Source organism: Oncorhynchus kisutch, linkage group LG13 (assembly GCF_002021735.2).
Source record: "Oncorhynchus kisutch isolate 150728-3 linkage group LG13, Okis_V2, whole genome shotgun sequence".
Lineage (NCBI taxonomy): Eukaryota > Metazoa > Chordata > Actinopteri > Salmoniformes > Salmonidae > Oncorhynchus > Oncorhynchus kisutch.
In genome coordinates, this window is record NC_034186.2 from 4,774,870 (window position 1) to 4,798,630 (window position 23,761).

Below are 23,761 nucleotides of genomic sequence, written 5' to 3' on the forward strand. Positions count from 1 at the left end.
GGTAGAGGTAGTGTCCAGAGGTAGGGTTAGATTTGGTTCAGAGGTAGAGGTTGGTAGTGTCAGCGGTAGAGGTAGTGTCAGAGTTCAGAGGTAGTTTCAGAGGTAGGTAGTGTCAGAGGTGAGGTAGTGTCAGAGGTAGTAGAGGTTAGTGTCAGAGGTCAGAGGAGTTTAGTGTCAAGAGTTAGTTCAGGTAGAGTAGTTGTCAGAGTAGAGGTAGTTTTGTCAGAGGTGGTAGAGGTTAGTGTCAGAGGTAGATGGTAGTGTCAGAGGTAGAGTGGTAGTGTCGAGGTAGAGGTAGTGTCAGAGGTAGAGGTAGTGTCAGAGGTAGAGGTTAGTGTCAAGGTAGAGGTAGTGTCAGAGGTAGAGGTAGTGTCAGAGGTAGACGGTAGTGTCAGAGGTTAGAGGTAGTGTCAGAGGTAGAGGGATAGTAGTGAGGTAAGTGTCAGAGGTAGAGGTAGTGTCAGAGGTAGAGGTAGTGTCAGAGGTAGAGGTAGTGTCAGAGGTAGAGGTAGTGTCAGAGGTAGAGGTAGTGTCAGAGGTAGAGGTAGTGTCAGAGGTAGAGTAGTGTCAGAGGTAGAGGTAGTGTCAGAGGTAGAGGTAGGTCGAGGTAGAGGTAGTGTCAGAGGTAGAGGTAGGTCAGAGGTAGTAGGTCAGAGGTAGAGGTAGTGTCAGAGTTAGAGGTAGTGTCAGAGGTAGAGGTAGTGTCAGAGGTAGAGGTAGTGTCAGAGGTAGACGGGTGTCGATGTCGAGGTAGTGTCAGAGGTAGAGGTAGTGTCAGATGGTAGAGGTAGTGTCAGAGGTAGAGGTAGTGTCAGAGTAGAGGTAGTGTCAGAGGTAGAGGTAGTGTCAGAGTAGAGGTAGTGTCAGAGGTAGAGGGTAGTGGTCAGGAGGTAGAGGTTAGTGCAGATGGTAGAGGTAGTGTCAGAGGTAGAGGTAGTGGGTCAGAGGTAAGAGTAGTGTCAGAGGTAGAGGGTAGTGTCAGAGGGTAGAGGTAGTGTCAGAGGTAGAGGTAGTGTCAGAGGTAGAGGTAGTGTCAGAGGTAGAGGTCCGTGTCAGAGGTAGAGGTAGTGTCCAGAGGTAGAGGTAGTGTCAGAGGTAGAGGTAGTGTCAGAGGTAGAGGTAGTGTCAGAGGTAGAGGTAGTGTCAGAGGTAGAGGTAGTGTCAGAGGTAGAGGTAGTGTCAGAGGTAGAGGTAGTGTCAGAGGTAGAGGTAGTGTCAGAGGTAGAGGTAGTGTCAGAGGTAGAGGTAGTGTCAGAGGTAGAGGTAGTGTCAGAGGTAGAGGTAGTGTCAGAGGTAGAGGTAGTGTCAGAGGTAGAGGTAGTGTCAGAGGTAGAGGTAGTGTCAGAGGTAGAGGTAGTGTCAGAGGTAGAGGTAGGTTAGTGCAGAGGTAGAGGTAGTGTCAGAGGTAGAGTAGTGTCAGAGGTAGAGTAGTGTCTGAGGTAGAAGGTAGGTCAGAGTAGATGTAGTGTCAGAAAGGTAGAGGTAGTGTCGAGGTAGAGGTAGTGTCAGAGTTAGTGTCAGAGGTATAGAGGTAGTGTCAGAGGTAGAGGTAGTTCAGAGGTAGAGGGTAGTGTCAGAGGTAGACGGTAGTGCAGGGTAGATGGTCAGTGTCAGAGGTAGAGGTAGTGTCAGAGGTAGTGTCAGAGGTAGAGGTTTTTTTAGTGTCAGAGGTAGAGGTAGTGTCAGAGTTAGTGTCAGAGGTAGGATGGTAGTGTCAGAGGTAGAGGTTCGTGTCAAGAGGTAGAGTAGTAGTGTCAGAGGTAAACAAAAAAACGTTCCCTTATTAAACACAGCAGAGAGCCATATGAAAGAGCCTGAAATCAGTTTAGAATCCAGCTCGAGGGAGAAGCAAGGTGAATACTTCACAGGAGAATTTACACTCAAAACACATTTCCAAAACAGAGAATGTGTTAGCATTGAGTAACAACAAATTAGTGCACCTCTCTGGGCACTTGATTTTACACACAAAACAGATTGGCTTGTTTAAAATCACCTCGTACTAGCAGGGTTGGGCCTTGTTGTATCTGCCTCAGTGAGAGGAGTCATTGTCTAGCTCCTAATATTAGTCAGAGATTTTTCCCACAAAAACAAAAACAAAAAAACACTAGTTATGGGGAGATATTCGACAAAGGACCCTCTCTACCGCTCATTTTTCTAACTCTCGTTCAAATGTTATTAGAGTGGTGATTTGTGATTGAGACTTGTCAAAATGTGTGCTTTAAAAAATAAAATAAAAAACTGTCGATTGCTAGTCAAACAAATATGATTATCTCTTGATACATTTGAAACGAGGTCTAGTCGGGGCCCACAACCGCGGAGTAGATTGTGAACGACTCTCGCCCGGAATGCATTGCTTGACTGTCGTGAGGGTGATAAGTAGGGCTGGGAATTGACAGGGACCTCGCGGTCAATACCAATACGTATTGCGATTTGATGTCTCAAACATATTGCCCACCATGTCTGCTGCAGAGCGACGAGAGAGAAGGCCAATGAGAACATGAGTTTTGATTTTTGTATTAGATGGATTACAAGCTATAGGATGACAAATATGAATTTTGGCAGAGGTACAGCTGACCAGCGCTAGCTAATGCTACCTAGCAAAAATAAAATTTACAAAATCGTCCAAAATAAATATTGCGATGTGAATGTATAGATTTCCCCCGCCCCCCCATCACTAGTGATGAGCACAATAGCACTTGTGAACTGCAGACCCCCCCCCCCCCCCCCCACAAAATATTAATTTTCAAGTTTGAGTGTTGAGCAGAGTTGTTTTGCTTCTACAAAGCTGTGTCCATCATAACATTCAATAACTCATTGTATTCATTCTTGCACCATGCAACCAATGATCATTTCTAAACATGTCTTTTTTGTCTATGCTGCCTGCAGCACGATCTGTTTTCCTGCACGGCTACATGACAGACAGTAGTTGGTTGGAGGACGTCTCTGGAGCCACTGAGCTGGAGGAGAGTGCAGTAATCCTGCTGTAGGACTTCACTGGAGCCACTGAGCAGGAGGAGAGTGCAGTAATCCTGCTGTAGTTCTTCACTGGAGCCACTGAGCAGGAGGAGAGTGCAGTAATCCTGCTGTAGGACTTCACTGGAGCCACTGAGCAGGAGGAGAGTGCAGTAATCCTGCTGTAGGACTTCACTGGAGCCACTGAGCAGGAGGAGAGTGCAGTAATCCTGCTGTAGGACTTCACTGGAGCCACTGAGCAGGAGGAGAGTGCAGTAATCCTGCTGTAGGACTTCACTGCGGTCAGCAGGTCAAAACGAATTACTAAAATGAACGAGTCACTCACAACAACAACAAAACGAAGCACGACTTGGGTCAGTAAAAAGAGTTGTACCAAATTAACGAATCGTTTGTGAACTGCACATCACAAAAACAAAAAAGAAGCTTTAAACACGATCGTGTGGCCACTCACTACGGGAAGTCTCCAAACTGTCCTTTATAATTCATTAAATAATAGCATTCTGAGATTTGCTTTTTAATGTTCAAGTGGGCTACTACAACACTATTTATTTTTATTCCAGGGGTTCTGAAACTCCTGCAGCCTGGTGATCAATTCAAAAGGAAGGAGTATTACAACATGTCAAATCTCACCTCATCTATTGAGGAAGGAGTCCAATACTAAATCAACAATGTTTGCTGTAGGCCTAAACAGTACCGATACCAGCTGTGGGTGGGAACCGCCCTACGTATACGACCAGCTGGCCAAATACTGTCCGCTGATAACAGTGGGATGGTTAGCTAACTAGAGAGAGTTGGTCAGCCGGTAACAGTGGGATGGTTAGCTAACTAGAGAGAGTTGGTCAGCAGATAACAGTGTGATGGTTAGCTAACTAGAGAGAGTTGGTCAGCCGGTAACAGTGAGATGTTTAGCTAACTAGAGAGAGTTGTCAGCCGGTAACAGTGTGATGGTTAGCTAACTAGAGAGAGTGTGTGTTTGTCAGCAGGTAACAGTGGGATGGTTAGCTAACTAGAGAGAGTTGGTCAGCCGGTAACAGTGTGATGGTTAGCTAACTAGAGAGTTGGTCAGCAGATAACAGTGTGATGGTTAGCTAACTAGAGAGAGTTGGTCAGCCGGTAACAGTGTGATGGTTAGCTAACTAGAGAGAGTTGGTCAGCAGATAACAGTGTGATGGTTAGCTAACTAGAGAGAGTTGGTCAGCCGGTAACAGTGTGATGGTTAGCTAACTAGAGAGAGTTGGTCAGCAGATAACAGTGAGATGTTTAGCTAACTAGAGAGAGTTGTCAGCCGGTAACAGTGTGATGGTTCGCTAACTAGAGAGAGTGTGTGTTTGTCAGCAGGTAACAGTGGGATGGTTAGCTAACTAGAGAGAGAGTGTTTCTCAGCCGGTAACAGTGGGATGGTTAGCTAACTAGCGCTAATCAGGATCAGGGGAAGAGATTTACCTGCCTGCCTTCCTAACCCTTCTGTTCCACTCTGCTGGCCTCCCCAAATATTACTACATGTAATGACACTGTCAGGACCTCAAGGGGTCTACCTTTTGTTTTTTTACTCTATCACTACACAGCTGATTCAAATGATCCAAAGATTGATGATTAGTTGATTATATGAAATCAGCTGTGTAGTGTTAGGGCAAAAACCAAAATGCTCACTCCTATGGGACACCCTGACCTAACTACTCCAAAACTGGATGGTTGGTCATTGATAGTGTTACAAATCTATACATAACTAATTTATTAAAATATAAATTACTTTTCTTTTTTAAACTGATAATCGTAAGAAAGGAGATTGAGCAACTTCCTCATCTAGGGACTACTTTGGGTTCTGCCTGCGCTCTCTTCCTGTGAGACTTGGTATGGTTTTGTAAATAAAACTCCCAGAAGGCATTCAGCTGTTGGTACTCTAGTAGCTTGTTTGTTTATTATTTGTAAATCATCATAACCTTTATTAAAGATATGTCGGACTGAGGGAGAAGACAGTTTTTATTCAGAGATATATTTATTAGAGACGGAATTAACGAGCACGGAGGGAGGCTGAATCAGAGGAGCCGGTAGACGAGCTACCAGGAGTGGCGGCGAGAGCCATGTCTGGGAGGGGGAGTGATGGCGCAACTGTGGGAAATGGCAACCATTTGGAAAACAACATGTTTTCGTGCTGCACAGAGTGGGACTTGTGACTGCCATCGATCGGAGGGCTTGATATCTACAGTGAAGAAAGCAGCTCACCCAGAGACTAACAATCCCAGAGAACATTTCTCCCGCTCATCAATCCTGGAGTTAAAACACATTCGTCCATTTCCCCAATATAAACTGCAAGAAGCAGTCCATATCGGCTGGACAGAATGGACCGCTGTCTGTTGAGTAAGTGGCTGTTTGTCCCAGAACACAGTAACAAATAAAACATCTGTTCTCAGTCAATACAGGCTGACTGCAGAAAGACTGGTGTTGGAGTGGGTAGTGAAGGGAGATAGATAAGGACGAGGGAACAGAAGAGTCTTGCCTTCATGTGTCGTTTGTGCCACTAATATCCCTCTCGCCGACGGGAGTCTACATGGTATTCGAGGAGGCAATGGGCCGGTTGTAATTACACAACGGTGACTTTAGCTTCACAGTCAGACATCACTGTAATAAATACCATTAGAGACAGTACCATCTGTTCGTTACCATCTGCTACTAGTGATTCATTACAGTATGCCACATGGTAGTACCATCTGTTCGTTACCATCTGCTACTAGTGATTCATTACAGTATGCCACATGGTAGTACCATCTGTTTGTTACCATCTGCTACTAGTGATTCATTACAGTGTGCCACATGGTAGTACCATCTGTTCGTTACCATCTGGTACTAGTGATTCATTACAGTGTGCCACATGGTAGTACCATCTGTTCGTTACCATCTGGTACTAGTGATTCATTAGTGTGCCACATGGTATAGTACCATCTGTTCGTTACCATCTGCTACTAGTGATTCATTACAGTATGCCACATGGTAGTACCATCTGTTCGTTACCATCTGCTACTAGTGATTCATTAGTGTGCCACATGGTATAGTACCATCTGCTACTAGTGATTCATTACAGTGTGCCACATGGTATAGTACCATCTGCTACTAGTGATTCATTAGTGTGCCACATGGTATAGTACCATCTGCTACTAGTGATTCATTAGTGTGCCACATGGTATAGTACCATCTGTTCGTTACCATCTGGTACTAGTGATTCATTACAGTGTGCCACATGGTATAGTACCATCTGCTACTAGTGATTCATTACAGTGTGCCACATGGTATAGTACCATCTGCTACTAGTGATTCATTACAGTGTGCCACATGGTATAGGACCATCTGCTACTAGTGATTCATTAGTGTGCCACATGGTATAGTACCATCTGCTACTAGTGATTCATTACAGTGTGCCACATGGTATAGTACCATCTGCTACTAGTGATTCATTACAGTGTGCCACATGGTATAGTACCATCTGTTCGTTACCATCTGGTACTAGTGATTCATTACAGTGTGCCACATGGTATAGTACCATCTGCTACTAGTGATTCATTACAGTGTGCCACATGGTATAGTACCATCTGCTACTAGTGATTCATTACAGTGTGCCACATGGTATAGGACCATCTGCTACTAGTGATTCATTAGTGTGCCACATGGTATAGTACCATCTGCTACTAGTGATTCATTACAGTGTGCCACATGGTATAGTACCATCTGCTACTAGTGATTCATTACAGTGTGCCACATGGTATAGTACCATCTGCTACTAGTGATTCATTACAGTGTGCCACATGGTATAGTACCATCTGCTACTAGTGATTCATTAGTGTGCCACATGGTATAGTACCATCTGTTCGTTACCATCTGGTACTAGTGATTCATTACAGTATGCCACATGGTATAGTACCATCTGTTCGTTACCATCTGGTACTAGTGATTCATTAGTGTGCCACATGGTATAGTACCATCTGCTACTAATGATTCATTACAGTGTGCCACATGGTATAGTACCATCTGTTTGTTACCATCTGCTACTAGTGATTCATTAGTGTGCCACATGGTAGTACCATCTGCTACTAGTGATTCATTACAGTGTGCCACATGGTTGTACCATCTGTTCGTTACCATCTGCTACTAGTGATTCATTACAGTATGCCACATGCTAGTACCATCTGTTCGTTACCATCTGCTACTAGTGATTCATTACAGTGTGCCACATGGTATAGTACCATCTGCTACTAGTGATTCATTAGTGTGCCACATGGTATAGTACCATCTGCTACTAGTGATTCATTAGTGTGCCACATGGTATAGTACCATCTGCTACTAGTGATTCATTAGTGTGCCACATGGTATAGTACCATCTGTTCGTTACCATCTGCTACTAGTGATTCATTACAGTGTGCCACCTGGTAGTACCATCTGTTCGTTACTATCTGTTCGTCTCTTCTTATCGCTCGTCAGTTCCATCCTCTTAAAATAATCCCCCGGTAAAAATAAATATAAAATAGCGTCGCAAACTAGCTAAATGTTACTAGCTCTGAGGAGTGTTATCTATATTCAGGGAAACTAGCCATACTTAATAACTAAATAAAATCAGTCTGGATAATTCGATGGAAGTTTGTGAAAGATTCTAGCCGGCCACTTCTTTGGGTTTGTTTTTACAGCACACCCACGAACCACTCTCGATATTGGACAAGTGATTGACGTACTACAATGTGACAAGTCTCATCACGTGGACTAGCTAGATACTTGCTCATGTAAGCTAGCTAATTGTTTGAAAAATATATTCCAGCAGTGTCAACAATCTTCTCAGTTGCGAAGTAAAAATATTGCTTTGGAAGCGCAATGGCAGTCTGTTGATGTCCTCTTCCCACACTTAGCTTACTTGATATCTAGCAAACACGTTCATAACTGCCGCTGTCCCGATGTCTCAGCAAGCCAGCCCTGTTGACACTCATGCGCAGGCTATCCTTGCGCCCACCGTCACAGCGGATGAATGAAATGCATAGTTCGGAGGAAAAATAGGTTTTATTTTTATGTATGGATTTTCAAAACTAATAACGTTGAAATCAAATGATGATTTAATATATACTTGGAGTACAAAGTGGGGGATGAGGAGGAGGTATCCATGAGTGTGTCTTTCTCTGGGCAATTAGGAAATTACCCCAAATCCCAATGTACAAAAGTATCCCTTTTAATCCTGACATTGTGATATCCCTGTTCTGAAAACCACATGTCAAGCATGCTGGACTGGAGAGGGGAGGTGGGGTAGACGGGGCTAGCTCAGCATGCTGGACTGGAGAGGGGAGGTGGTGTAGACGGGGCTAGCTCAGCATGCGGGACTGGAGAGGGGAGGTGGGGTAGACTGAGCTAGCTCAGCATGCTGGACTGGAGAGGGGAGGTGGGGTAGACGGGGCTAGCTCAGCATGCTGGACTGGAGAGGGGAGGTGGGGTAGACGGGGCTAGCTCAGCATGCTGGACTGGAGAGGGGAGGTGGGGTAGACGGAGCTAGCTCAGCATGCTGGACTGGAGAGGGGAGGTGGGGTAGACGGGGCTAGCTCAGCATGCGGGACGGGAGAGGGGAGGTGGGGTAGACGGGGCTAGCTCAGCATGCTGGACGGGGAGCTTGTCATACCAGGGGAAGGTTCCATAAAATTCAGAGCTTCGATTGAATCACCCTTCAGCAGTTCATGATTAAGCAAAACATGGGTGAACTGAACTCAAATAAAAATTGGAACAAAACAGATTAAACAACTCAAGCAGAATCTTCATGTGACTCACAACACGTGCTTTTATATACTATGAGTTCCACTTTCTACCAACACATACTGCATGTCCTAAATAAACTTCTGCTGGTTTCACAAAACAAGAAACTCATGAAATCAATACTGGAACACTGGAACAGCCTCTCCTCTCTGGGCTGAGTCTGTCACTGAACGGGTAAAAAATTTAAATTATCAGTTGTTGAAATTCCTTGGCAACAAGTCCTGTGGGGCTTCTCTAAGCAGCTTCACTCTTGAGTTCATCCCCTCCCCCCCCTTCCTCTATGGCCCCAAACTCAGACACAACTGGTCTTTAAAAAAAACACAGGCTGCCCCTCTCTCCTCCCCCTCCTCTGAGTCCCCCCACTTGGATGTCAACCTCACTATTTATGTACTTGTTTGCTAACGTTGAGCTAGTCCTGTCTACCCCACCTCCCTGTCCCTCCCGTCCCAGTTGCTGAGCTAGCCCTGTCTACCCCACCTCCCTGTCCCTCCCGTCCCTTTCCAGTCCCAGTTGCTGAGCTAGACCCAGTCTACCCCACCTCCCTGTCCCTCCCGCATGCTGAGCTACCCCCCCCCCCCAGTCCACCCCACCTCCCCAGTCCCGCATTATCACACCACTTGGTTCCACAGCCCACCCCTTCACCCCCTACTTGCATGGTGAGTTGGAGTAGAGAGCTGAGAAGTGGAGGTCAGTAAAGAGAGGGGCTGGCTGGATAAAAGAACCCTGTGTTCCCTGCCCTGCCTTCCTGGCCAGACACCACAAGGATGGGCTTTCTCCTGTTGCTCTAGGTGTAGGAGGGGCCTGGAGCCCTGGACAAGAACCATACAGGCTAATGTGTGACTGTGCTGACATTGACCATACCAGCTACCTGCAGCTGTGGACCAGACCAGAGGCAGTACTCAGAACATCGAAGCCCTGGTTGGATGTGTGGAGGATGGCAGTTTGTTGAAGGGCACAGCAATTTGAAACATCAAACACTGCAATTTAGTATCTATTTATGCACAAAGTCCACATGGGAAAATTTCAAGCAAGATTAAAATTACAAGCTATAGTAGCTATAAAGAGTAGAGTATTAAAAGCAGTGTTCATCATATCCTCATCGGTAGGGTTTAAATCGGCAACAAAATTAAAAGCACAAATCTAGATTTATATGAATTATTAGTCAACGAGGACATACATATATATACCTACTTTTGGATAAATCATTACTACATATACACTTCTAGAAACATGTAGAAACATCTAGAAACTCTCCCCCCCTCTCCCCTCTCTCCCCTCTCTTCCCTTCCTCCCCTCCCCCACCCCCCTCTCCTCCCCACCTCCCCCTCTCTACTACAAAACACATCTTAAATGAAAGTCAAAGGCACGTTAGGAAACTACAAGTTTAGAAGAATGAACTACACTTTTAGAGAGGGACATTCTGTCTTCGAGAGCTTCATTAGTATCCCACCCCATGTCACTGAGCAGATAGAGGTGGTGGGGTGGGGGGGGGGGGGGATACCCAATTGTTATACTTGAGTAAAGATACCTTAATAGAAAATGGCTCAAGTAAAAAAAGTGACCCAGTAAAATACTACTTGACTAATAGTATTTGGTTTGAAATAGTATCAAAAGAAAATTAATATGTAATTGCTATAATATACTAAAGTATCAAAAGTAAAAAATGATTTTAAATTCCTTATATTAAGCAAACAAGACCCCCACCCCATTTACAGATAGACAGGGGAACACTACCGACACTCAGACATAATTGACAAATCCTAGGCTGTATCACAACCGGCTGTGATTGGGAGTCCCAATAGGGCTGCACACAATTAGCTCAGCATTGTCCGGGTTAGTGGAGGGTTTGCCCAGGGTAGGCCGTTGATGTAAATAAGATTTTGTTCTTAACTGACTTGCCTAGTTAAATAATGGTTCAATAAAAATAAATAATCTGGGTCATGGTTGTTATATTGTCTCAGCAGTGTCCCCATGAAAATATTTGCTTAGAATGACATGGCATTATTTTATAGTATGAAGAAAACAATTGAACACAGCTGAATAAACTGTAAAGGATATTGTCTCCAAACGATGAGGGAGTGCACACATGCAGCTAGTCTGTATTGAGCAGTTAAGCCAGGAAATAGGTATCCTTATATGCTTAATTTAGAGTTATTTATGCAACTTTAGCTGTGATACAAACATTGGGCTTTGTGTTTTGTTGAACATTTAATACATTGTAAAGCTGCATGATGCAACTAACGACTTGAAGTTCAATGGAAAACATGACCTCCGCATTGTTCTTTTTGAGCCGTTTGCACACACTTCATCAGTCTCTCATTCACAATTTAACAACTTTATAATGCCTCCAATTTCCTGGCAGCATTCCCGTTTTGTGGCCGTAATAAATAAATATAGTAGACCTAGCCCATTGAAAGCTGATGGGGATCCTCCTCTTTTTAATAGAGGCCATCACTCTTCTCTCTCATAATTGCATAGCCTATAGAAATGTTGCGCAACATGAGCTCACCGGCTCTCAAAACGTGTTTGATTCATTTGCATTGATGTCAGACACTGGCTGTACCAGGCAGTTAGCAAGTTTGGTTGGCTACTAATGACCATCAGCAGCATCAGCAGCATCAGAGCTTGGAGAAGCCTAATTATGGAGAATAAACAGTCACGTGGAATTTGACTGCCTTTAAGACTCGTGACCGCCAGTGTGGCGGTAATATGGTCACTGCAACAGCCCTAGTGGTAACCGACTCAGAGTCCTTCAGTGTTAATTCATAGTGGAAACTCTACTTGGATGGATTTTCTCCCTCCAGAGAGCAGGAAACGTGGCGTGATGTAGTGACTTCCTCATCACTTCCTATTAGCCTAGTGAATGAGGTCCTGCACACGCCAAGCCAGAGAGACAGCCAGCCCAACCAACCACCAAGCCAGGCAGAGCCAGCTAAATCAGCCACCCAGGTAGACAGAGGATAAACAGACAGCAAACCAGCCACAAATACAAGAGAAGTGGGGAACGAAAACATTATGCAAGACAGCAGCAAATCATTATCTAAGGCCTAAGAGCCAGTCCATCAGAACCCAATCTATTATTACTTCTATTATGTCCTGGTATAATTAGCAGGGTAAAGCTCCCTTAGCCAGAGTTCATTTTAATAACCAGTAGCTTGAGTAGGAGACACTAGAGAGTAACCATGCATTAGATTTCAGTGGTGGCCTTGACTATTGACAGGGTCAAAAGCCAGTGTCCCCCCCCCCCATGATACAAAATGCTGGCCTACCAGTAGCATCTCTGGAGTTACAGGCTAGAAAAAGTATATGGAGCTAAAGTCATGTGTCATACTTGAGTGACAACTGGACTAACAAAAACAAAACCTCTTTAGTAGAAAACCCAAACTCCTCAAATATACAGCTATGGCATTGCCTCATAGCCATAGTCTTGTGTGTGAACTGTAAAACCGTGCTCACACGTGTAAAGAAAAGTGACAAACACATGCTCCCTCTCGCTCTTCCATCTCTCCATAGTGATTTACAGTTTTCCTGACAGTATTTGGGAGAGGCCTAATTGAAGTCGTTGTATGCTCAACTTGACAGTGTGCTGTGACCTGACTACGAGCCAGAGAGAAGAGGAGTCAGCACAGACTGAAGGAACATCAAAGTACAGGAAGGATAGATGTCTTGGTCAGGTGGAAAGGAACAGGTAAGGAAATGTGGCCATCATATTGCAGTCATGACCACACCTCACTGACCGGGCTACACCAAACAGCCAAAACACAGGGAAGCGAGGCATAGATCACAGCCACAGTAGGGACAATAGTGACTAACAGTAGCATTAAAAGTAATAGAATACAGTAAAACCAGGGCATCCCAGTACAGCTGAACTATATAGTGTTAATCAGACTAAAGTAAAACCAGGGCATCCCAGCTCCATAGTGTAAAACAGAATACAGTAAAACCAGGGCACCCCAGCTCCATAGTGTAAAACAGAATACAGTAAAAACCAGGGCATCCCAACTCCATAGTGTAAAACAGAATACAGTAAAAACCAGGGCATCCCAGCTCCAGTGTAAAACAGAATACAGTAAAACCAGGGCATCCCAGCTCGTGTAAAACAGAATACAGTGAAAAGCAGGGCATCCCAGCTCCATAGTGTAAAACAGAATACAGTAACACCAGGGTCATCCCAACTCCATAATGTAAAACAGAATACAGTAAAACCAGGGCATCCCAGCTCCATAGTGTAAAACAGAATACAGTAAAACCAGGGCATCCCAGCACAGCTGAACTCTATAGTGTTAATCAGACTAAAGTAACACCAGGGCATCCCAACAGTAAGCGGTCTTAAAGGGGGGTGGGAAGGGATTTGTGGACCAAAGCCATGTGGCAGCTGTCACCACCCGAGTCAGGGACTTTGGGAACGACGTGCTCTGATGTTGTGCCTCTGCTACAGAACGGCTTCTCTTACTTAACAAATTAGGAAAGATACTGTTGCAATGGGATTTTTTTCTGACCAACAGAAAGACGTGCATTGCATTTTGATCTCCCCGTAAATGTAACAAAAGATAGGTTTGATTTATTTAATTATGACCATGTAATGAAGCTGTGTGGATCTGTTCTACAAGTGGTATCCAACTACCCCTTCCGAAGATTAATAAAGAGTCGTCAAGAACTAGCATGACCGCAACGCGAATTAGTAATTCTACGGGCAACTCACCTCCAAGTCGTAAAACTCCTGGGTGTCGTCCAGGCCCTGGACCCTGAGCTGTAGTCCCCTGCCTGGGCTCCTACCCCCGGGGCTCAAGGCATCACTGAGGCTCTGGCCCGGCTCCAAGGTACTGATCCCAGCATTGAACTGGGCCCCCAGCCGGGTGCCAGGGGTCTGTATGGCCCTGTAGGAGCCCTCCATTTCACCCATAGCTGCGGCTCTCCCCGCACACCAACCAGCCCACTGGGTCACTCACTCCTGCAGAAACAGACATTCAGAACAGTTCAAGTTAAGGACAAAGTAAATAGAAAAGTTTCAAATCTGTGGTGTGCTGCAAAAGGCGGCAACTAATGTAAATAGGCTTCTAGAATGAAGGATCTTCAGGCCTCAGGATAAATCAGTCTCAGGCAGGTGGCATCTCTGCTTGACAACAAAGGATACAAGTATGTTTGATGCAGTGGTCAAATCAACATGTCAAACTGTTTACCACTGAAGAGAGAGAAAGAATTGGGTGAAAATGTATTGGCCAATGTTTATTAGACTTGGGCAGTGTACCATATACATTGGGGTATCTGGGTATTGCCAAGGGAGGGTTTTCCAATACTATTGAATCTATTTATTGAAAGTTATTATTTATATATACACATTTGAATATTTGTAGTTTAAGTAAATACCTGCAGTCAACTTGTGCAATACGTTAGAAGATGAAGATGGCATTCTTCATCTCACCTGCCACAGTTTTCATTATGAAGCTTACCAGTACTCCCCAGTCACATGATGTTTGTTTACAAGTACACAACGACGAAAGACCAGGGCCTTGTGAGTCTCTCATTGTTGTGCAGCACACGCCAGGTGATCTAGTTACAGTACGGAATTCACAACTAAATGTTTACCAGCTAGATATCGTATAACTATTAAGTTGACTGTCTAAAATGTTAACGTATTCCAAAAACCAAGCTCCACTTCAAAGCCTAACAGCAGAGAATCCCCTCCGGGATCAAGAGCCTTGCTGTCTAATATTTGTTTTGTCCGTGCAGCAAACTGGGAGTAGCATTTTTGCAAATAGTTTAGGTCGGACACTGTGAAAAGGTTTGCATTTCATTAGCATTCTGGCATTGTACATGTACTTGTTAGCATTGCTAACATTTGGATTACAGAGGCTAAAGGGGTCCCAGCTGAAACAGGTCGGTAGAGTGTGCTAGAGGTCGCCTGATTAATCGGAATGGCCGATTTCAAGTTTTCATTACAATCGGAAATTGGTATTTTTGGGCGCAAATTTTGCCGATTTGAAAAAAAAATGTGTACCTTTATTTAACTTGGCAAGTCAGTTAAGAACACATTCTTATTTTCAATGACAGCCTAGGAATGGTGGGTTAACTGCCTTGTTAAGAGGCAGAACGACAGATTTTCACCTTGTCAGTTCGGGGGATCCAGTCGTGCAACCTTACAGTTAACTAGTTAACTAGTTCGCTATAAACACCTGCCTCTCATTGCACTCCACGAGGAGCCTGCCTGTTACACGAATGCAGTAGAAGCCAAGGTAAGTTGCTAGCTAGCATTAAACTTATCTTGTAAAAAAACAATCAATCATAATCACTAGTTATAACTACACATGGTTGATGATATTACTAGTTTATCTAGCGTGTCCTGCATTACATATAATCAATGCAACGCTGGGGGATGATTTAACAAAAGAGCATTTCCGAAAAAAGCACAATCGTTGGACGACTGTACCTAACCATAAACACCAATGCCTTTCTTAAAATCAATACACAGAAGTATATATTTTTAAACCTGCATATTTAGCGAAAAGAAATCCAGGTTAGCAGACAATATTAACCAGGTGAAATTGTGTCATTTCTCTTACGTTCATTGCACGCAGAGTCAGGGTATATGCAACAGTTTGGGCCGCCTGGCTCATTGCGAACTAATTTGCCAGAATTCTACGTAATTATGACATAACATTGAAGGTTGTGCAATGTAACAAGAATATTTAGACTGATGGATGCCACCCCTTAGATAAAATACAGAACGGTTCCGTATTTCACTGAAATAAATGTTTTGTTTTCAAAATGATAATTTCCCGGATTCGACCATAATAATGACCAAAGGCTCGTTTTTCTGTGTGTTATTATGTTATAATTAAGTCTATGATTTGATAGAGCAATCTGAGCGATGGTAAGCACCAGCAGGCTTCATTCAAACAGCACTTTCGTGCGTTTTGCCAGGAGCTCTTCGCAAGCACAGCGCTGTTTATGACTTCAAGCCTATCAGCCTAATGGCTGGTGTAACCGATGTGAAACGGCTAGCTAGTAAGCTGGCTGTGCGCTAATAGTGTTTCAAACGTCACTCGCTCTGAGACTTGGAGTAGTTATTCCCCTTGCTCGGCAAGTGCCGCGACTTTTGTGGAGCGATGGGTAATGCTGCTTCGAGTGTGGCTGTTGTCGATGTGTTCCTGGTTTGAGCCCAGGTAGGGGCGAGGAGGGGGACGGAAGCTATACTGTTACACTGGCAATACTAACCTGCCTATAAGAACATCCAATAGTCAAAGGTATATGAAATACAAATGGTATAGAGAGAAATTGTCCTATAAATACTATATTAACTACAACCTAAAACCTTTTACCTTGGAATATTGAAGTCTCATGTTAAAAGGAACCACCAACTTTCACATGTTTAAGTTCCTTGCTCAGAACATGAGAACGTTAGCTTTTTTACATGGCACATATTGCACTTTTACTTCAACAATTTGTTTTTGCATTTTTTAAACCAAATTGAACATGTGTCATTATTTATGAGGCTAAATTTATTTTATTGTTGTATTATATTAAGTTAAAATAAGTGTTCATTCAGTATTGTTGTAATTGTCATTATTACAAATAAATACATGTTTTTTTTATTAGAAAATTCAAATAAATAAAAAGCGGCCGATTAATCGGTGTCTCCTTTTTTGGTCGTCCAATAAATTGGTATTGGCGTTGATAAAAATCATAATCGGTCGACCTCTAGTTTGTGCGCATATATATATATATATATATATATTTTGATTACATTTTGTGATGTTTTTGTTTGTTTTGGACTTCAGTGAGGGTATTTCAGCTGCATACAATTTCCTGGAGGCAAGCCGAAGTTGAGCCAAAATCTAATAGGTCAGCAGTAGGGATTCTTCAATAAAGTTTGTCATTCAACAAGAGACCACTTTCATGCACATTGGAAATTGCTGCACCAAACATCTTAGTTAGATGTAGATTGCGCGACTAAGATTTCTCCAGCAAAAAAATTAAAAATGAATGACAGATTTCTTGAGTTATTTTAGATCAACTCTGACTACGGGGCTCAAAATGGACAAGCGGTATCATTTCAGCTTTTCTTTCTCGTTTTTCCAAGCGAAGGTCTTTTTAAGGGAGTAAGCGAGCACACTTGTTTGGTTGGGCTAGCCAAGTTGGACCCTCTTGTTGCAATCGTTGCGAGAGCAAGCTCTAAATCCGACAGGAATCCTCTGCATTCATTTCTTCACACTCACAACAGTAAGTTAACAGCTCATATTTTTTTTTACATAATTACCTTGTAATGTCTTAATTTATTATTTATTTAATTTATTTTATGGTGAATAAAAAGTTAAACTCAAAACATTGTCAGATATGTTCTGGTATAATACGAGCTGGCTAGCCAGCTAATGTTAGATAGCTACATTAGCTAACAGGCTAACGCAAACCAAAACATTGTCAGATATGTTCTGGTATAATACGAGCTGGCTAGCCAGCTAATGTTAGATAGCTACATTAGCTAACAGGCTAACGCAAACCAAAACATTGTCAGATATGTTCTGGTATAATACGAGCTGGCTAGCCAGCTAATGTTAGATAGCTACATTAGCTAACAGGCTAACGCAAACCAAAACATTGTTTAGAGAAAGTTGCTTTTAGTTTCCTGGCCTGACATAGCTATCCTAAACACATTTTAAAATGGATGGGGTTTTAGGTGCAGAAAATAGAGCATGTAACGTTACTATTTGGACCAGGCTGCTGTGATGTCATGCAGACTGCGGTTTTTGTGTTTATAGTTTTTAATAAATGATAAGGGCGAGTTTGATGTCAGAGAGCAATAGAAAGTTGATTTTGTTAATACGTGCCCAAGACGGTAAGATGTAAGGTGATGTTTATACTGCGGGGTTGGCAGGACTTTTACAATACATTACCGCAATCACGACTAGGTTGGTTGCAGGAAATAAAAGTACAGGCTTCGTTGCCAGTAATACCTATCAAATATAAAAGAAAATTCGGCAAAAAAGTTAGAGACACAGTCTGTTTGAAAGGTGAGAGACTAGACCTCTTTTTAAAAAAAGGTTGTGGTATCAGGGTTCTGCATTAAATATGTTTAAAAGCCCAGTGCAGTCAAACACATGATTTTCCTGTGTTTATATATATACATACTTCCCCACTATGAGGTTGGAATAATATTGTGAAAATGATCATGCTCTTTTAGTGTAAGAGCAGTTTGAAAAGAACACCTGAAATTTCAGCCTGTTTTGGTGGGATGGAATTTTTTGGCCCGCCTGGTGACATCACTAGGCGGTAAATGAGTTAAAAAACATGAATAAAAGAAGAGGGTTCCAAACCTCTCTTGCCAATAACAGCCAATAACAGTTTCCCATTTTACTCTCCTCAGTAAGACAACTCCTAGACAGCCCTCGCAAAATTGTTGCTTTAGAAATTGTTGCTTGAGAAATTGCTCTTTTCTAAGGAAGCTATTTGTGATTATTTTTGGCCATTTTAAATTTTAAACAAATCACAGTAAGTTACTTAACTTTTACCTAGAAAGGATTTGATATTGAGTTGTTGTTTTTATAACAGCTACATTGGAACTTTAAGAAGGTTGGAGGTATTTCTGGGTGACTCATACAAAAACCCCACACAAAATCAAAGGTCATATCTGGAATTGAGATAGAGTGAAAAGCAAATATTGCTGTCTAATGAATTGGCTAAACACAGCCTCTTGATGTCAGAAAAATAAAAAAGGGGAAATGACTACTTTACAACCATTCATCACACAGTGACAAGTGTGTAGGAGGTATCAATGAGGCATGGTTAGGATATCTTACACACCTTATCATGGCCTGCCCTGATTTACCCTCTATAATCAAACAAAACCTTCTCAAACTTCTGTAGAAAATGCATTACGTTTACTCAGTAGATTGCTCACAATAATTTCCAAAAGGAACTTGAGACATGACTAATATTATCTATAGTATCAATAAGGTTCCTCATCAAACCCAGACAACAACAAAAAACAACCAGGAAATACAAGTAGTATTTTGATGTCATTTTTGTTTTTATAAAATGTTTACATGACTTAATGATTATTGAAAAATATAAAACATAAATATTGCAAATTTTCCCATTTTTGATTTAACTCATTTTAAAGTTATATTTTTTAACATAATATACGCTACGGGCAAATCAAATCAGTCGCATATACATGGTTAACAGATGTTGATGCGAGTGTAGCGAAATGCTTATGCTTCTAGTTCCGACAGTGTAGTAATATCTAACAAGTAATTTAACAATTCCCCAACAACTACATAATACACACAAATCTAAAAAGGGGTGAATGAGAATCTGTACATGTAAATATATGGATGAGCGATGGCCCGAGCGACATGGGCAAAGTGCAATAGATGGTATACAGGTACAGTACATAGACATATGAGAGGAGTAGTTTAAGATACATGTTAACATCATTAAAGTGGCATTGTTTACATTTCCAGAGTGGCATCTGACACCATCGCTGGTATTATCAGGTTGTATAGCTAGTTACGTTTGCTCTGACTCAGTACATTTACTAGCGGTAGAGGCTAACACGATTTAGGGCCCAACTTGCTAAGAAAAGACAAAACTAGCCATTTGCGGAAATAAGAAACAAATTATAGAACACCAATGGATTTATGATAAGAAGTGAAAACAGCATCACTGTCATCAACATGGAGACTGAACACAAGCAGTCTCGTGGTCGTCTGTGTGGAAACCCGGAGAGTGCTACCCGGGGCCAACCCTAACCCCGGATGACGCTGGGCCAATTGTGTGCCGCCCTATGGGACTCCCAATCACGGACGGTTGTGATACAGCTTAAAATCGAACCAGGGTCTGTAGTAGCACTGAGATGCAGAACCTTAGACCACAGTGTCACTCGGTAGCCCCATTTCACATGTAATAACCTAAACATTCAAATACCATTATAGAAGGTAAAGTAAAAAGCCAAACCGGTATGTGCATCAATAACGGTAGATGGTAAAATGAGGTATACCACCCACCTCTAGCAGTATAGCAACAGTTGGACATGTATAACGGATGTGAAACGGCTAGCTGGTGCGCACTAAATAGCGTTTCAATCGGTGACGTCACTTGCTCTGAGACCTTGAAGTAGTGGTTCCCCTTTGCTCTTTGAGGGCCGCGGCTTTTGTGGAGCGATGGGTAACGATGCTTCGAGGGTGACTGTTGTTAATGTGTGCAGAGGGTCCCTGGTTCGCACCCGGGTATGGGCGAGGGGACGGTCTAAAGTTATATTTTTACACCTGTCATCGTTCACTTTGAACTGGACTGTGTGTTTACTGGCAGTTAAAACAGCGTGACTTTAGATCGTTAGAACACATTAGCCAAAATCTACAAAATACTGGAAGGATTTCTGCAAATATGTCAATACCACTTGGGAGTCCTCTTACATTTGGGAACATTACAGTCGTATTGATCAAACAACCATAAAAAAGGTAGGCTCTCTTCCGCAGTTAAATCACAAGATGGACAACTAATACAAGCCAGAGCAAGAGGAGTGAAAATCTAACGAGGGAACATTAGATAAACCCTCAGCTTGCCTGCCAATGCATGCCTGTCCCATCCCACGTTCTGAGAACTGAATGGGAACTTGCCTGACTGCCCACCTATTTGATCGATGCCAAATACATTTGACAACTAAGGGTGCGTTCGAAAACTGCCTCCAGTGTGTCAGTGTGTGCTCCGAGTCATTCGTAAATTCAGAGCGCTTCCCTGTCCGAGAGTTCAGAGCGCACACTGCACGCTCTGCCCGAGGAGTAGGGTTGATCCGAGCGATCCTCACAACGGCAGTCAAGCACCCAAGCTAACTGTCTAAAGTTGGCTAGCTTGCTAGTTACTTCCAGATAAATTAGAGAACACTCCTCACTCAGACCACAAAAAAAAAAAATGTTTAAAAAAAAATTATATATATATATATTTTTTTTTTATTTTTTTTTTTAATCGCACTAGCAGAGGTTGTTAACTAGGCTGTATTTGTGTTATTTTGTGACAAACTGTGCTGCTGAAAACAATTGTACAACTTTTTTTTTGCCAACTTTTACTGACACTGGTCATATTTAGCAGGTGTTGAGCATTCATAAATTCATCAGTTATTCTGCACTGTGCCACTCAGACGATAGTGCGCTAAAATCAGAGTAGCCAGAGTGACTTTACAAAAGCAAGAGATGAACAACTGTTATCTAGTTAGCGTAAGTTCAGCATAGCTAGCTAGCAAACCAATTCACCATTTTTTTGTACTAACAAGAAATGTATTGGTGAATTTATATTAGTCATGCATTGAACTGCATCCATCTATTCTGCCAACAATGTCTTACTGTTGTAAGTCATGGAATTTTGAGTCAAATAGAATCTATTTTTAAAACCTCTTATAAAGGGTGTGTTCGTAAATTCGCTCTGGCCATCTACTCGGATTTCAGAGCACTCTCGTTTGAGTGTTCCACAGCGCAGAATAACGGACGAATCTACGAACGTTCAACACCCGTTGAATATGGCTGGTGTCAGTAAAACTCGCAAAAAAGCCTAATGAATTGTTTTCGCCAATGGTACAGTTGCAGTCACCAACGCTCTGGATAACAACAGCAGCCTAACCACCTCTGCTAGGGAGAGTAAAATGGTCAGAGTGAGGTGTTCTGTCATTTGTCTGGAAGTAGTTAGCAAGCTAGCCAACATTAGCCAGTTAGCGTGGGTGCGTGACTGCCGTTGTGAGGTCAGAAAGTTCAGATCAACGCAATTCATTATCCAGAATGCGTTCGGGAACGCTCCGAGAGCGAAATGCTCTGAATTTACAAACAGACAATGTGACAATGCTCAATTTACAAACACCCAGAGCGCACTCTGGACACACCAGATTGAATTTACAAACACACCCAAAAGTTGTATGGTAGCATAAACTGGGAATTTTATATTTTTTACTGATATGATACAAATAGACAAAGTAGTTAAAATGCTGTCAGTTCCACGTAAAAGAAAAATATGGCAACTTTGATTTAAAAAATAATTATACTTTTAGATTCTTCCTCCAGAGGACTATTCTATGGAATCCATTTAATAAAAATTCCCCAAAATAATTGTATTTTTTTGTCTGGGTTTTGTGAGGAATCAGTCCTAAGACTAAACCGAATTGATTTGATGAATTCAAATCAATATCTCCTTTCCCAATCCTGTCAGGAATCCTGTCTGTCATTCAATCAGTTGAGAGTTGATTTCTGAGATGAGAAAGGTTTGGACTGAAATAGCACTATTGTGGTTTAGAGTCTCAGTACATTTTAGTTGAAAATAACTATTATAAAAAAAAAGGTTTAGAAAAAAAATTCCCCTCATGCCTTTTGTTTTATATTTTAGTGCCTTTCTATTTCTGATATAATTATTTCCGTTGAGGCATTTTTTTGTGTGGGAAGGCATAGGGTTGGTTGGCACTCTTGGGTCTCAAACTCTTAACCCAAATCTCAGTCAGTCTACTACATTATGTGTCGCCGTGTTCTTTCTCCACACTGTCTGTGTAGGACTTGGGCCTTTGCTAAACATTGTTTTGACAATACATCTAAATGCAATTGATTAACTACGTGTTAACTATGAATAACACAATGGCGCATGAATGAAGTCAAAATATGAATTTCTGTGAAAAGAACTGCAACAGGTAACGCTAGTAGTGAGTAAGTGGCTCCTCCGCCTGAGGCCTCGCGGTTACTCTTCAGACAGTTTGCGTCAGTGGTTCAATGCGTTGCAGATAAACTCAAAACCATGTCTGCCCTGTCCATATTCCTACGGATTTATATGTTTACAATATATTAGATTTGTAATGAATTCTGCATGTTGCACCCTGGCCACCCCCACGCCCATAAATGCTACTTTTATTTGGTCCAACGTACGACCGGACATTTTAAGTGCAAAACGATTTCATTTGACATCGTGGTCGATAAAAAGCACATGTGTATTAAAACATTAATGAAAAATAATCAGCGATTGATCTACATATGCAACACTATATCCGATGGGAAAGTTAAACAAATTAACGTATAGTTAGTTATAGCTGTTGGTTATAGCTGCTTTTGCAATCAAAGTTAATTATAGTGGCCATGAGATTGTTGTGAAAGCGCAAGTTAAAATAACCTAAGAAGCAATCACGAGCCTCGAAAACAGTGACATTTACTGTTGGTTATAATTCATGCCGAAGAAAAAGTTACGTTACACCGACGAGAAGCCTACATAAAAAAACATGCATTCCCCACTGATTGAGTAACTTCAGAACGTTGGTTACTTTGTATCTTTCTGTAGTGCATTTGATAAATCAATCTTTCAACAAAAAAAGTAACAACAGTAAATTGCAACAATAAATCCGTTTAAAAAAAGAGATCGTACCTTCTGTCCTTCGTCTTGAAATCCTGGAACTCCAATAATGAATACGATATACTGGATGGGTCTCCGGGAAAAGCTCGAAGCCACAAGACACTTTGTCATTGGACAGAACACAACTAATTCGCTCTCTTATTGGTTCAGATTGCATTTGATAGGTCCTTTACGATTGGTGAATATGGGAATTTATGGAATTACTTTACAAATCTAGATTGGATGAAAAGTAACCAAGGAAGTTATTGTAATTGGTTAATCTGATATATGGAATATTATAAGAAATATTGCGGTTATTAATCAAATCAATTTCATACGATGTAGTTTATTTTCATAAATAATTAAATTGCAGTAAGTTATAATGTAATAATATTCTGTCATATGTCAGTTCAATTAAATAAAATGTGTATAAACAGAATAAGAAACATAGTTAGAATAAACACTTAGGTTCAGAGTAAATTAAAAGCTGAACATTAACAACTGACTGAAATACATCAAGACAGTGACTGGTTATATCTCCTCTGCATCCCAAATGGCAACATTTTCCCTATATAGTGCACTACTTTTGACCAGAGCCCTATTGGCCCTGATCAGAAGAAGTGCATCATGCAGGGTTCTCCAACCCTGTTCCTGGAGAGCTACCCTC

General features: G+C 42.1%; 1 protein-coding gene across 5 annotated transcripts in view; it reads right to left on the bottom strand.

The window, feature by feature from the left end:
- farp2 (FERM, RhoGEF and pleckstrin domain protein 2) overlaps window positions 1–23,234 on the bottom strand; it is an 89,932-nt gene extending 66,698 nt beyond the window's left edge. For 4 of the 5 annotated variants that reach the window (XM_031838205.1, XM_031838204.1, XM_031838206.1 and 1 more), the window contains exons 1-2: window positions 23,128–23,234; window positions 13,451–13,699 (exon numbers count right to left, since the gene is read on the bottom strand). In XM_031838205.1, the coding sequence (XP_031694065.1) occupies window positions 13,451–13,651 (201 nt within the window). In that variant the 5' untranslated portion in view covers window positions 13,652–13,699; window positions 23,128–23,234. The remainder of the gene's footprint in view (window positions 1–13,450; window positions 13,700–23,127) is intronic. The other variant, XM_031785429.1, reaches the window with a different exon arrangement.
- Between the last annotated feature and the right edge of the window lie 527 nt (window positions 23,235–23,761).